The sequence below is a fragment of the Centroberyx affinis genome, unplaced genomic scaffold (genome assembly GCF_046629955.1).
Source record: "Centroberyx affinis isolate AG114_WGS23_722 - 3 ecotype Tasmania unplaced genomic scaffold, CSIRO-AGI_Caff_v1 ptg001856l_1, whole genome shotgun sequence".
NCBI lineage: Eukaryota > Metazoa > Chordata > Actinopteri > Beryciformes > Berycidae > Centroberyx > Centroberyx affinis.
In genome coordinates, this window is record NW_027280234.1 from 161402 (window position 1) to 177572 (window position 16171).

At 42.4% G+C, this 16171-nt stretch overlaps 1 protein-coding gene across 1 annotated transcript in view; it reads right to left on the reverse strand.

The window, feature by feature from the left end:
* The window catches only part of gabbr1a (gamma-aminobutyric acid (GABA) B receptor, 1a), a 33849-nt gene extending 31920 nt beyond the window's left edge, over positions 1-1929 (reverse strand). The window contains exon 1 of the mRNA XM_071529970.1: positions 1765-1929. Within this exon, the coding sequence (XP_071386071.1) occupies positions 1765-1890 (126 nt within the window). The 5' untranslated portion in view covers positions 1891-1929. The remainder of the gene's footprint in view (positions 1-1764) is intronic.
* Between the last annotated feature and the right edge of the window lie 14242 nt (positions 1930-16171).

The following is a 16171-nucleotide window of genomic DNA, read 5'->3' on the forward strand; positions in this document are numbered from 1 at the left end:
TGAGTTCTGCTCACCAGGTGGAGATTTGCTCGTTGGCCAAACAAGAGGGTTGAGCAGTAATAACTGGAAGTAAATATCACGCCCAATTAATCCCTTTTCTCCTAATTGCTTTTCTGTGTCTGAGAGGGTAAGCTTCTCGTTAATATTTCAGCCAGGTGAAAAACATTTCCAATCAGAAAACTAAAGACCTCATTCCAAACAAACTACAGAAAGAAGGAAAAAGAAAATCTCCCCTTGACTTAATTCGGGGAATTAACCACTGTCACTCCGACAATGTCGTACCAGCCTCTTTGAGCTGTTCTATTCAAAGGATCTGCATCTATTTCTCGAGCCAGAGGCGGCAACGATTCCTGAAGCGCCAGGAGTGATGTTTTCCAATCCCTATGAAATCTGTTCATAGAATTGCCTTATCTTTTGATTATGGCTGCTACATCCACAGCTGCTTGCTTCAGTAAACTCGTAATCGGAGGCTGCTCACAGACACTCTCTCTTTCACACACACACACACACACACGTTTGATCTCTTTAACATATGATTGCATACAACAAGGTGTATGCATAATAGAATGTGAACAAGCATGCATTGCGCCATATGCTGCGCATACATCTACCGTATGAATTTGCACATATTTTCACAGCCCTGAAACCTGTTTGTTTCTGTGGTTTGCTTCAAGAGTAACTGTGTTGCCATGCCAACTCTCTCTCTCTCTCTCCCCCTCTCTCTCTCTCTCTCTCTCTCTCTCTTTCTCTCTCTCTCCTATTCTTTTTAACAGGATTCCAATGCAGAGCCTCATACACCAATCAGAACAAAGCTCGTAGCAATTTCTAACCAGTCACAGCGCAGTTAACTGTTTGGTGCCTGGGCCGCTCTCTAGGCATCTGTCCTGCAGTATGATTGATAAAGACCCTCAAGGGAGGAGACAGAGGATTAAAGGGGAAATCCGTTAATTATTTTCATGCGTTTTCTCTCAGTCCATTCTTGAAATAGTGGAGACTGTTGAGAAAAATTGGTTCTTTCAAGAAGCAAGTTTCTGAATAACAATTAGGACAGTAACAGAAAGATTATTGACTGAGGGGAAATTTCTTTTTTTTATTGGAATTTGCCTTCTAAAGTCAATGGCAAAGTAGGAGGTGGTAAACTGGGCCAGAAACCAGTGGGGGGAGAGCAGATACTGGAAGTATAGTGGTTGAATAATGCTGACATTTTAAAATACCACCGTGATTAATGATTGATGAGCAACAAGCAGGAGGTGTTTTGTTCATTGAACACAAACACAAACATAATGCATGGCATGGCAGTTCCCTTGTCAGGAGGACTGAGGATTGTTAGGAGAAGTGAGTGGAGCTAGTTGTCAGTGGGGTGAGCCGTGATGAAATCTCCCCTTTGAGATTTGAGATGTCAGTAACTAGGGCAGTAGCTGCGGAAAGGTGAAGTCTCCTACTTTGTCCAGGTTAAATCACCTCAGCTGACATGATGTGTAAGAGAACTAAGGCAGGGAAAAAAATAGCTAATCTCAAAAAAAGCAAGGGAAACATTGTTAACCAGGAAGGGCAAAAGTATGCATGGGTTTGTTATTCTTTTAAATAAATCAAAATAAGCACAACAATGATGATAAATGTAATTCAGCACAACAAAGCCACTTGGAATTACACAATGAAGTCAATTACCCCTCATAGCAGTCTGACAGACAGGTCATTAGCTCCTTCTGTGTTTGTGCACACCTCCTCTGACTCTGAGCATCACTCTGCTCCACATCCACTCACCATGCTGTCGTAGTGGATGAGCTCCAGTTCGTAGTCGGGCAGGATGTCGCTCCTGTTGTTCACCAGGTCCAGAGCCATCTGAGCGGAGGGCAGACACGCCTGTCCGCCCGGCCAGCCTCCGCTCATGGGGAACAGAGCTCCGATGTACAGCTTCTTCTTGCCTGCGGACGGCCGGGGCCAGAGGAGGAGAAGCAGGATGAGAGAAGCCCGGAGGAGCCTTGCGTGCCCGCAGGCGACCCGAGGCGCCCGCCGCAGACTGCTCCCAATTACCGGCATGGTCAAGGTGAGCTGAACCGGAGCGGGTTGGCCCCAGTGCTGCAGTGGAGTGAAGCCGGGCAAAAGGTTGTTGCTTTATTTTAGTTAGGAGACTCACTGCTCTGGTGCCGATTTTGAATTGAATTTTGCAACTGGTTGCCCGCGATAACTAAACTCAACACGTGTCCAGTTCACTGAAAAACTGCTCTGATCGGCTTTAGATTGTATCTTTAGCTTTGCTGATGCTGTGTAAGTGAATAGTTCATGTTTAACAGTGCGTGGCAAATCAAGGCAGTAATTTAGTCAAAATATAATTTTGCATAATGTAGCCGCCGGTTAATTATATAGCCATTGCTACATCGAATATTTTGGTTTGGAACAAATTCAAACAGTTCAGTCAATCTTTTTTATAGTCCATAACGATCCGCTTGTTGGGCATGTAAGGACACGGTGCCGCGCGCTCATCAGTCAAGTTTGGAGCTTAATGCATGGCGATCCTGCAATCCAACTAATTTCCATGCAATTTCGCACGTTTTTGCGCGACCAAACTAAACGAAAGCATCGCTGTCTACTTTCAATCAATTATGCATATTGGACATCACATCCCATACTCACGACTTTTACAAATATGCAACAGAGCGCGCGCATTGATTAACGAGTCCGCGAAGAATAGGCTACGTCAACTGGGCTAAATGAGTGTGGGTTGAAAAGCGGCAATGGAGAGACTGGAGTGTGAATTGAAGCGGTGGAAAATAGCGGGCTGTATCTCCGTATTCCAACAGATGAAACGATTTGCCGCGGAAACCAGGCGAGCCAGCTCTGCGTCTCATCCACTGCAGCACCGGCTGGCTGAGTGCGAGAGAGAGCGGAGGGAGCCAGGACAGTCTGAAATGTATGCTGAGAGAGAGAGAGAGCGAGAGAGAGCGAGAGCGAGAGAGAGAGAGAGAGAGAGAGAGAGGGGCTGTGTGCGTGCGTGGTATGAGTGCGCGTGCGTGCTGCTGGGGGCATGGTTGGGAGGGGGCTTTGGGCAATATCTCTTCAAAGATTTTCTAATGAGTTACACACTGAGATTCATTTTAGCACTACATTCATCCCACAAGAGTCCCACACAACCTTATTTTATCACACAGCCTTCACAATTTGGCTACTTACCATGACTCGCCGCCCACCAGGTCAGGCCTACAAGGTTAGACTGATGCATTCATAATCAATATCTGATCGATGCATTGATGCTTCTCACTAAATAAAGACGTTACCTAGATTAAACGCCAATATCAAACTATTGAATACTCTGATCGTTACACTGACCAGTAAGTCAGATGTCAGATCTGTAGCTACTCGTCTTCTTTGTAACAACCTCTGTTAGTAGGACATTTCTTCCCCCCGCATCCACGGCCAAGTCTGTAAAATGCTAGAAGCTGCTTTGAGAAATCAGCAAAAACCTGGCAGGCTGTATCAATCATCGCAGATTTTTTTTTGCCTTCATCTTCGTCTAAGCAGAGTGGAGACGGTGATGTGTGGCTATGAGGGACTGGACTCTCTGCCTACCTGCTGTTTGAACCTTCTGTTCACATCTAACACACACTCACACCTACCCACACACACACACACACACACAGTCATGTACATGTATGCATACGTGCACGCGCACACACACACACACACACACACACACTCTGGCCTTTCAGCAGCCAATGCAGCACGTTCCTCCTGCCAACTCACAACACTGAGTTAAATCCCCTGGTAGGTCAATGGGCATAATAGAATTAGAGTTAGAATCAAATTATAGAGCTGGTTATGATTTGTGTCCTTCTCCAAAGTGAATATCCACTTCATTGGAGATTCATCCGCCTGCCTCATGCCAACATATCCATGAAGCCTTTGAGGAATGTTATAACTAATAGTTAATAGCTTATTATCAGGGAAAAAGTGGACTGTCATCACAGTGTAGAAGAATAGTTTGTGCCATTTTCAATACAGCCTATTTATTTTATTGACTATACTTTTTCAATTATTATGTTCATGTTTTTGCACTTCCTCTATAAGTATTCTAATTGCACTCTCGTGTTAGTGTTACAATTCACTTTTGAAAATTACTTATTGCAGCAATTTAGAAAGAGACCATTATTTCTCCCATCCAAATTAAAAACCTCTATAGTCAGGCGGCGGAATATGACTATTATATAAGCCTGGTTCATTACCCAAATCTCATTATCGGAATATCCCCATGTAGGAGAGAGCTATTCAGATCCAGCTGCTAACAAGCCCCCAGAGACTGAGGTGAGTCTAGTGATCATCTGCTGGCATTTGCCCTCCGCTTCCTCCTCCTCATCCACACTCCCACCCCATGACCCATCCAGCACAGCATCAATTATTCAGCCATGAACTTTATATGGCGTTTCAATCCATACCCCCCGCAGCCGCAACAGACAACACACACAGCACCGGAGAGTGCAGTGTTAACAACCCCCGTGAAGGCAAATTGCCATATTCAGCTGAGGCATTATCTGTGGCACAGACTGGAAGATGCAATGGAGACATGACTGCTGCAACGTGTTGCTGAGCTGGTTTAATGAGGGCCTTTTAGATTAGTGTGTCTGCAGCATGTACACTAGGCTTCCTTCAGGATGCCTAGGATGGCCTGTTTTCCTGCTGTCAGATGCGTTGGTGGGTAAATGTTGTGTTTTGCATGTCCCATTTTTAACATAATTGCCAGCTTACATTGTCCTCCGCATGCAGAGCATTTTTCATGATCCAGGACAGAGCCAAGCCATTGTGAAAAAGCATTGACAAAATATCAATTGTGCACAAGCATCAGTGGTGAAATCAATCCACGTTTCTCTATTCCAAAGAAGCTGATATCTTGTAGACATACAGTAAGGTTTTTCCACAATGTTGACAATGCAAGCCATATGCAATCTCTTTGTGCATACACCACACTTCAGTCTAATAGTATCTGCAAATACGTTCTTAATGTTTGTTTAAATCTGCTTCTTGTACCAGATGAGTGGGGTTTAAACGCATCAGGACAACTCAGATAGTGTCAGGTGAGGTCTAAATCACAGAAAAGTATATTAAATTGATTTTCTAAACTTTCTTGCACTCAAACCACCCCCATACGACAGCTATGTAGGATAAAACAAACTATGAAAACGATTTGCACATACAGTATTACTACTCTGATGTTATTGTGAAGTATTTCTTTATGGACATCATGTGTACTGAAGCTGCAGTGCTAAGAGTTTGTCTGGTATGTGCTCTACAGATTTTCTGTAGATACACATAGGCCAACTTGTTAGTGATGCAGCCAGTCTCTTAATGCCTGTTAGCGTTTTCCAGTCCGTTGAGCGCAGAGACGACCAAATATGTAAAACATGACACAACTAACATTATGACAGGCTGGCACAAATATAAAATAGATGTTCACATTTGGTTTGGACAGGAGGAACCTCAGGAGTTTCTATCCTTTCAGCATGTTAAACCCTGATTGTCTGCTGTTTTTGTTTCTTCTCGCTGTGTACCTGTAGCTTTGCTGTTCCAGAGAACTTGGAGAAAACAGAGGAGAAGAAAAGCTAGAGGAAGCAATCCTCTGCAGATATGGGCTCTGCAGTTGTGGAGGTAAACACGCATATGCACTCTCCTGCGTGTACCCGCACACACACACACACACACACACACACATATACACATACACACACATACACGCACGCGCGCACACAGACATAGACAGGCAGACATAGACAGGAGCAGGGTATTAACCTTTCTCCTGCTGAGGAGGCAGTAAGTGGGTGGTGATGGCACATTGAGTGGAGCGAGAGAGAGAGAGAGAGACAGGAGAGCCAGAAAGAGGTCGGTATTGAGACAGTAGATGGAAAATTCTATTTGAGGAAACAGCATTCTCTGCTGCTTTGTTAATTATGTTTTTGTCAAGTCTGTCCTTTACATTATCTGAGTTTTCCTCCACAACTTACTGGCTAAGTATTCACTGGTTTACGTGTTCCATGTTCTGTGTGTGTGAGTAGTTAACAAGCCTGCACAGGTCCATCGCTAATTCATTAGAGTAACTGCAACAGGGTGAACCATCCAACAGTAACACATGTATTCACCATGTATTCACCATTCACCATGTATTCACCATTTTTCTTTTGCCCTTTCAAAATCCAGGGAAGGTTAACTAAGCGCAACCTGCTTCACAGGGTTGAAGCCGTTCATGAATTGATTTGAGAATGCACGGTATTGAATTCCATTTTATGGAACTGGAAGTTGGAATTGGAATGTCACCCAGCTCTAAGGAATCAGAAATGGAATTGAACTGGCATGACAGGAAACATAATTGAATTCCATTAAATTCCACGGAATTCCACTTCTAAGAGAGGCTGTCTTGACTTGTTAAACATTATAAATCAAACATTATCAATCAAATAAAAGACAGTTCAACAAATCAAATAGATTCAATCATAATGTATGTATTACAATTACATGTTATGTATCAAATATCACTTGAAAGGTACCTTTTATGATATTCAGTATTGATTATATATATAACTCTACATGTAATCTCAGATATGTGGTAAGAAAAAAACTAACAAACAAACAGGAATTTCACAGAATTTCACTGAATTAAATTCAACTTCCTGAAATTCCAATTCTATTCTAATTCTGTTTCCTTTAGGTTTTTTCAAATTCCAATTCCAACTCTTCTCTTCCAACACTTCAGTTCAATTGGAATTGAGTTCATTCATTCATGAACTGACCCCAACCCTGCTGCTTCATACTCCACAGTAGTACTGGTAATGGAGTGGTTCCATTAGAGTAGTTAAGACTGGGGTGGGAAACCTGAGTTAGCATGCATCCCAGTTGAAACAAACAACGCACATCCAATCATGCTCATCCCTGCATGACTACAAACTCAACTGACATAAACTCAGATATTCTACTATGATCCCAATCCCAGCTAATCTGCATAGTGGGCAGGTCCATTAAATGACCGTGAATAAGCTGGACAGGTAGTGATACATAATTTTCATTAAAAATTTAGAGGCAGTGAGCTAAAATGAACTTAAGACATGGGGTTGGTTTAGATGAGTTGGGTTTCAAAATGCTACCTGACTGATGATGCTTATAAGCGAGTGAAAATAGACTTAATTTTCTCTCTCAGTGTCTCACTTCATAGCAGAAGGATTTGCTCAACACTGGGGCCAAAATCCTGTTTTTCATGCAATGTGCTGGTGAGGAACCAGGGGGAAAAGCTGTCAGCAGGTTTTTGAAGGCCTGACAACGTGCATATTTTTTTATGCCAGGTGTGAATACTAATTCATTTAACTTGTGTCTCCCCAAACACCAAGAGTTTGTACTTTATTATGAATATTGAACGACTGACTTCAATATTTCTCACACCAGCAAAAAGCTGCTATCTCCTAAATTTGGGGTTAAACTGCATCAGTTGTTAATACAGGGAGGATGTTTCTTGTTCCCCCAGTCAGATTTTTTTCCAGCTGGTCTGGGGATTCGAACTAGCAACCACTTCCCCAACCTCAGGCTGCTGCTGCCCCAAATGAAGACACACCCATGTCTCATTTTCATAGATTGCTGCTGCCCTCTTGTGGCAACAGTATGCATCGTAGCTTCAGTACAGTACTAATAAATTGTAGGAGTTGGTACCTGTGCATAATAGCAAAGACAAGATGATAAAATAAGACTGAAAAATTCCTACCTGTGTAGTTTCTGTCATCTTTGGCAAGCAAATAGAAAAAAGAAGAAGAAGCTGATTACCAAAGAGAATTAGGGTGAAAACAGAAAACTCTAGAACTACTAGAACATAGATTTTTTTTTTTTCAGCATTTGAAAAGACAGCTGTCTTTGATGAAAAATGTTAAAAACAAACCATGTAAAAATTACAATGTCCACTGGCATATTGCTGTAATGTGCAATTTTGCCACAATTTTATGCACCATCATGCTCATAATTCATGTTATTTCACTCCACCAGATGGCAGTAGGCTAATACAACACTCCAGCTGTCCTGTGTAATGTGCTGTAAGTGGGTTTAACAACTAGAGTAATAATGCCTGGGAGGGGGTCTCAGCTGTGATTATGGGTACATGCATGATCCACAAGGGATTATGTAATCCTATAATACATTTTAGAAGGAGGCCATACAAATATCACAGCAAAACTTTAAAATCTCATGCAATTGCTATGGGTCAAAAATGAAACCATAGGAAATCCTATAGTAATACCATAGGAGATAATAAAATAAAAGCAAAGAGTACGATACCGTCACTATAAACTCACTATTAATACAGAGTGTAGATATTTTTAAAGGGATTATACAATGAGTACTTTCGGATACCCAGTCCAACTGTGATAATTCCCTCTATCATCCCTTGTTAATACTATCATTCCCATAGCAACTTTACTGGTTGCTATGCCAACTCTCGTGGTAACCAGGAAGCTAGTTGGCAATCTTTCTTGTTTCCTGCAGTTTTTTTTTTTTGTTTCATCCAGTTTTTTTTAAGTCTCATTTATGAGCACTACTTTGAAGAAATCTTTTCAGACAGTAGATATTCGTTGGCAACTGTTCTACCTGGGAGCTCTTACATAATATTGCTGTCACAAGCCACTTATGTTCCTATATTATGTTGCGCTATTTATTTAATGGATAGTTAAGTGTATGGGACATCAGGTGTTTACTCCAGTTTACTTGTTGGGGCTAATCTTACAGACTAGCCTCAATGGATTACATTCTGATTGGTTGGATCATTTATTGCCTAGCAACGCTGCTCCACTGTTGGGAGAACAGGTGTTTGTAATTAACTGTCATCTTTAAAACCCTAAGTCCCCACCTTGTTACACACACTGCACAAGCCAAGTGTGGCACGTCTACCTGTTGTGGTGGCCTGGGCTGAATTATGTTTATTTGATTACAGTGTAGGCCTACATTCCTGCTAGCAAGAATCAGTCAAAAGACTGCCACTGCATTTCATTTGCAGTTCTTCCCCCCAAATCCCACAGTGGTGGGTCAATCAAAAAAAGATACATATATTATATTAATCTTATATTATATTGTTGCTATCGTTACATTTATTTATGAACAGTCATGTAGTGGTAAATAAATAGGTGAGTAAATTATGACCTGCAGTAGGTGATTTTCAAGGCAAACGACCACCAATAGAAACACAAATCAGTTATATTTTCACAAAAGTCTTAATTTATGCTGTTGTTTCCTTGAAAGACACATAATCTACATCAGTTTGACACTACTCCCTACGATGTATACTCTGAATTTACATGATAAATATTTACGTCAGTGTAGAAAGGTGGTTAAACTGAGTCTATGTGGATTTACCCTGCACTAAATCCCTGCTTATGAATGTTGGCAGTTCATTGTGCGCTTAATTTTCTTTGCTAGCCTCTCCATTACTAGACTGACAGGACTGGTAATGGAAATAGAAATGTCATTAACTACTCACCGACTAGCCTGCTGTGCATTGGTATGATGTGATGTATGATGTGCACTATGTTTTCTGTGCTGGCCTTGCCTACTGAATTTCCCTCAGGACAGTAAGTGGTATCACATCATATACATTTCCTGTATGCTGCTGTAATTAGAAGCTTAATGTGAAGCCTCATGTCGGCACAGACACTCACAGAGGCAGGTGGGTTTGGGCGAGTCCCACTTGCCCAGCTTGGTGCAGTGGCTGATGTTCCTGCCCTCCAGGATGAAGCCTGCATGGCAGCTGTAATGCAGGACCGTCCCCTCCACCGGCGGCCCGGGGGGCTTCACCGCCACCCGGCCGTTCTCCAGGGACGTCCACACCCGCGGGCACAGCAGCACTGAAGACACCGAGAGGGAGGGAGAGGGAGAGAGGAGGAGAGGGAGGAGAGGGAGGGAGACAGAGACAGATACACAGGGAGTCAGAGAAAGGTAATTATGCTATTGCAGGGAGATTGGAGTTTTAGTTATACAAACATTTCTTAGAGGCAGAGCTGCTTTGGAGGCAGAGATAATCTCATTGGTTGTGTTAAACCTCAGTGGGCGGAGCCAAAGAACCAGTGCAAGTTAACTAACTGGCAAACTTGAACGGCAAAGAAGGAACTCAGGTCAAAATAAATACAAATGGCAATGACTTGTGAATGGCTTTTCAGTTACAAGAGCGAACTGTGAAAAAGTCTTTTTCACTGGGCCTCAGTCTGATGTTACTTAACCCTAACCCTAACCCGCCCATTGAGGTTTAACTCGACCGATGAAATTATTCCTACAGAGCAGTTCTACCTCCAAGAATTTTTTTTATCACCTTTGATTCATCTGCTATCCGATATATTGGATAAACAGATTTTCTACTTTCACATGAACAAAAGTCGGATGATGAAGTCAGAAAGCACACAAACGACAAATACTGCTTCAGCAAAGTGAATGGACTCTTGGGAAAACAAATTCTACTGAAGTTAACTGTGAAGAGAAAGAACAGACAGAAAGCAGAGGTTTGACTGGAATGGTGGCTGTATTTGCATAGCTGTATATGATTTGAGTAGCAATTAAATTCAAGCTTTGTTGTGTCATAAGGGAAATTTGGTTTGCAGATAAGGTTTACAGCATAAACACACGATCAAAGCGCATAGTAAAAACATAATAAAAACACATAACAAACACCACAATAAAGCGCATAACAAATGGTCTCAACATACTGTATACCATACACACACAGATAGAGAGTCAGTAGAGGCATTCAAACACCAGCTCAACAGGTCAGTTAGTGCAACAGAGCTGATCAGCGAGTTTTAAACCGGTCTGGTCGGTATCGTCTTTTACCTCCTGTACAGCAAATGATGGATTTCACTCCAAAATTACATATAACCACAGGGAAATAAACTGCTACAAACTGCTGAGTAAAATATGGGACCTTTAATGAAAAAGTTAATTGATGTTCATTTCTCAGTAATTACAAGATGATTACATCCTTTGAATTAATATTTTGTAAGTAAAGGGCTCAAGATGGCTAGATACTTTATTCAGTAGTGAGTTTTACTTTCATTCCAGCAGTCATTTTGTAAGAATTGTGTCAAGCATTGAAACGTCCCCAGTGGATGAAATGACAGTCACTGGGGAGGTAGGAACCCACAACAATACAAGGTTCTGCATTAATTTAATCTAAACCCCATTTAGGATTGCATTTACTTTGCTTTACTTGTGGATTTTTCACATTCAAATCATATAAGCAGGAACAGATCACACCTAGCCTTAGAAAAAGGGAAAGGATACACAGTATCTCACTCTGTACATCCTTTTCAGTGTAGTCCAAACAGGGACACCAGTAAATTGTACTGAACCCATTAGAAAGGAACGTAAAAACTATATTTTATTTTTTATTTGACCTTTTATTTATTATTAATTTAACCAGACAGGACATGTAAGAACAAATTATTATTCACAAGGACAGCCTGGAAAAAGGAAATTTTGGACAGGATAAAGGAAAGGGAAGAGGACAGTTGTGGAAAATTGTGAAATGTAGCTAATGGGGGAAGAGAGTCAGACCAGAGAGGACTTACAACATCTGCTGTGCTGCATTATGTCCGTCCATGTGCCGTTGGGTAAGCACTTCCTGACCTTCGGTCCCACGATCACCCTGTTTCCTCTGCAGATGTACTCTATCTCATAATCCACTGGCAGGATCTGCACACTGCGGATCTGTCAGAGACACAGAGAGAGAGAGAGAGAGGTTGGGAGAGAGACAGCGTGATTGATGCTCTCTCATACCATTGTTTCTCATTCACTCAGGGACTCGTCATTCTGTCTTAATACACTGGATTCTGCAGCCATATGGCGCTGGCGGTAGAGTCGTGCTAGAAAGGACATTTCATGGCAATTTCGTCTGAATTTATGAGCTTTCATGCTTTTGAATCGCACCTTGACTCTGGGTTGCAGGAGGGGGAAAATCTCTGGGAGGGCGTGGGCTTTATGTTTCACTCTTGTGTTGAGATGAGGTGTGTACGTGTGTGTATATACGTGTGTTTGCGTGCATGTGTGTGTACATCCAAAGTGGTACATGCAGACGCCGAAATTCACACATAGCAAGTGCCAAATGCCAGTGATTTTACACTCAAAATAGCACTTAATAGCACTTCAAACACAGGATGTCACTGGTACATGGTAAGCACCTTAGCCAGCTGAGCCACCATGTAGCAACTAATAATGCAGTAACAGTCATATAATGTAATAATAAAATGTCCTTCTAAACGAGTTGAAAATGTACTAAAACATGTCAATGTAAGAAAATCCTCAGATAATAACATTACAATATTACATTAACCTGCGATTGTTACTTCATAAAGGGTGTAACTGATTGGGTGTGACTGATGGCGTAATAATAATATCAACTAATAATGTGATAGCTCAAGGTATTACTTTATTATTTCTTATTGTTACAAGTTGCTACATTATTAGTCAATATTATTACATCATCAGCTAAAATATGTCGCCCCTTAGGTAATAATAGGCAGTTAATGTTCTGATGTGATGAACATTATTACATTATCTGGATAATGTAATAATATAATTAATTTCCTTATTTCGACATGTTTTATTATATTTTCAAGCCATTTAGAGTGGCATTTTATAACATTTTAATAAGTTATTACATTATCTGACAGTTATTACATTATCAGCTGCCACACTCTCCAATTCTGTGATTACTTTGAAAATCTTTCAATCAGTTGTGCTTTGAAGTGTCCAGTATCACAGGTTGTGTGCTGTGATTTTGACCCAGCGCAGTAACAGCAGCCTGTGTACCTGTTCCTGTGTCAGGCCTCTGTAGCGGATCCCTCCATCCCTGGGAGGCCGGATGATGGCACAGCCTGAAAGAAAAGAAGGGGAAGAAGAGTGAAGGAGGAAGGACGACAAGAGACGAGAGAGGAAGCATCATCTCCACATCACGTATATATATTACGGTAACATGATATCGCCGTTTCGACGCCTTCCTCCATGCTCAAATTACAGCGCTCCATTTAGGTCACTTAGCAATCTCCAGTGAGTTACTCCTATCCATTAATGCATATAAACACACACACACACACACACACACACACACAAACACAAACACTAAAACAGAGACAGAAATTCCCGCGCATACTCAGTCACAAACAGACGCAAATTACCTCCAGCTGATGAATTATGTATGGGCACAACAAGAGATGGAAGAGCATAGAGAATTATCAGCAACAATAGCTGTGCCATCTCTGGATCTGAAAGAAAAAAAGAGAGAGAGAGAGAGGGGTTGTATAAGGAAGCAGGGAAGTATGACAGAGAAATTGAGGGGTTTGGAGAAAGAAAAGGAGAGGGAACAAGAGACAGAGAGACAAAAGGGTTACTGAGAAGGCATTCTTACAGTATAAAGACTACGCTGTCCTGACATAGTCCTCAGATACAGATACAACCGGTTTGGGCCTACTAACTGCTGGCACTATAAAGGGAATGCATCGACTTTTTGGCAGTAAGCTCCCTGTTCAACCTGCTGTTGTGCACAGAGAGGATCAGTAGCTAGTCCACCTCTCTGTGTCCAGTGCTTCAGTATTTTTTAGATTGATTTTATATGGGGGGTTTTTTTACAGTGCAGACAGCTTGTGTTCAGGAGACAGCAGCCAGCTGTACATCATTTTAAAGGCGCTGTGTCCTAGGGTTCAACCGATATGGGTTTTTGAAGGCCGATAACGATATTTTAAGATTTTTTTTTTGGCATTTTCGCCTTTATTAGACAGCTTAAAGTCAAGAGAGGCAGGAAAGACTGGGAGAGAGAGGGGGATGACATGCGACAAAGGTCCGGGGCCAGATGCGATTTTTGTACTGAAGCTACCCATCGCCAATATTTTCTGCCGATATTCAATATATAATTTTGTTTTTAATATCTTTTTTTTCCATTTTCATGCCAAAAAATGACAATTATTCAGTGTTTCCCCCAGACGTTAATCCTCAGCAGGGTTAAAAAGCGTCTGAAACAGCATTAGACTTATGGGACACCAAAACTCTCCACTGAAACCCAGAATAATTAAGTTATTTTAGGTGGGTTGGCAGCTCTTAAAGGCAGCGAGACCCACCGGATCTATTCAGTGGCAGAGAAACTGTGGAATACATTACTACCCTTAACCGAAGAAGTAACTAAAAAAACAAGAATGAACAATTAAATCAACAAGCAAAATGCGCACACTGATTTTATAGCTGTGGTCAGGGAGGAACCTCCATCATATCGACAGTGGATGACATGCCCGGCCGATATCTGATATTTAAAAGAAAAGGAAAATATCGGCCTGACGTATGGGCAAACCGATATATCGCGCTAACCCTACTTGAGCACTCATAACATGTACATAGAGTCCATCTGCCATACATGGAGAGTGAAGAAACGGGCCACTTAGCCATCAAACTGACTGTCTGCTGCAAAGATTTCATGAGCGCTCTGCCACTGTGGGGGAGAATGAGAAGTGTGTGTTATGTTAACCTGCGATAAGTCAAAAGTCCCTTGACTCCAGTGGGCCTACAGTGCCTCGAGTGCTCGCAGACACACACACACATACACACACACACCCCAAGCCACCCAGATTGTTTGTATCAACTATAAACACACTATATATAGCTGCTCATTTGCAGCTTTGAATAATAAATGTGGCCTCATGACGTTGCCACACATACACAAACATAAACACATCCATACTCTCTCTCTCTCTCTCTCTCTCTCTCTCTCTCACACACACACACGCACTTAGCGAGGTGGTAAAGGGGTAGAAGGGGGTGGCGTTGTTGTAACAAAGCACAGCACCACAGCGAGGGAGACAGATGGCAGCGAGGCTTGCTTGTGGAAGACAGACAAACTCTGCTGGATACTTCATTAGCATTAGCCAGTGTATTTTTAGAGCTCACTGACAAGAAGCATGCAGGAGGTAGACACCACCTGAGTATTGTTCTGTGTGTGTGTGTGTGTGTGTGTGTGTGTGTGTGTGTGTGTGTGTGTGAGAGAGAGAGAGAGAGAGAGAGAGAGAGAGAGAGTAGTGTGTGCAGTGTGTGCATTATGCATTTATCTTTGTGGGAAAGAGGCAGGCAGGCAGGAGAAAAGGGGGGAGAGAAGGACATCCCAGCAGGAAACATTAATATCAGCGGTCACACACTGAGCAGGATAAAAGCAAACTCTGTGACTGACTGTAGCATGGATCAGGCGGCCGAGACAGCACAAAGCCAGCAAACTCCCCCAGCGCTGGGGCTGTAATGGCACAAAGCAGACATGAGAAAGGGGCCATAACAAGCCGCAAGCTTTAAATGCAATTAAGGCGCTGTTCAGCACCGCGGACAGCGCCACGGCGGCCCGAAACGTTGCAGCGAGGTGGAATATCTTGCCAACTGTTCTGTTGATGCAAATCGGTTTCTAACCCATCCAGAATCACCTCCACCTCTAATGCTGCCGCTGGATAGACATTTCCTACTTCCTTGTGTGTGTGTGTGTGTGTGTGTGTGTTAATGCCGGAAGAGTCTGGTCCGTTTCAGCACCAAAGACAGCGCGCGGCTCGTGTTCAGACAGTTAATGCAGCAGTCAACAGCCCTCCGCCCGGCTCTGTAGCATGTACAGGCTATCTTCAAGCTCCGGAGCCATTGTGATACATGCACGTTGACTCAGATAGGCTACTGTATTTTGTGCATGAGTGAGCATGAACTATTGAGACGTGAGGGTCACAGTAAGGGTGCCACCAACCGTATGCTGCCGGTAGTTACTGGTGATAAGGGAATCCGTGATGGCCTATGGAGGAAGGCCGACCATATTTACAAGACGTTTCCCCGGTCCCCGTCTCAAAAGATCTCAAAAGTAGTGGATGCATCTCAGATTTGGCATGTCATCTGCTTGAATGGGCTGGATGTCGTTTAAAGGCGTTAAATGCCAAGCCGCTTTTTTTTTTTCTTCCTAAAGCATAATAAAGGTAAATGCAGATGCTTTGTAGGATGGCCGAGGTTTCTTGTAAGAAGCAACTCAAAACAAACTGGCCTCTGCCCATCGAAAATATATGGCCTTTACACACTGAAATAAGGACGAAATATGCATCGGTCTATATTATCTACCTGTGAAATAGAGCAGATTTTAAATAAATACAGTCTAATCTTGCGATCTACAGTCATA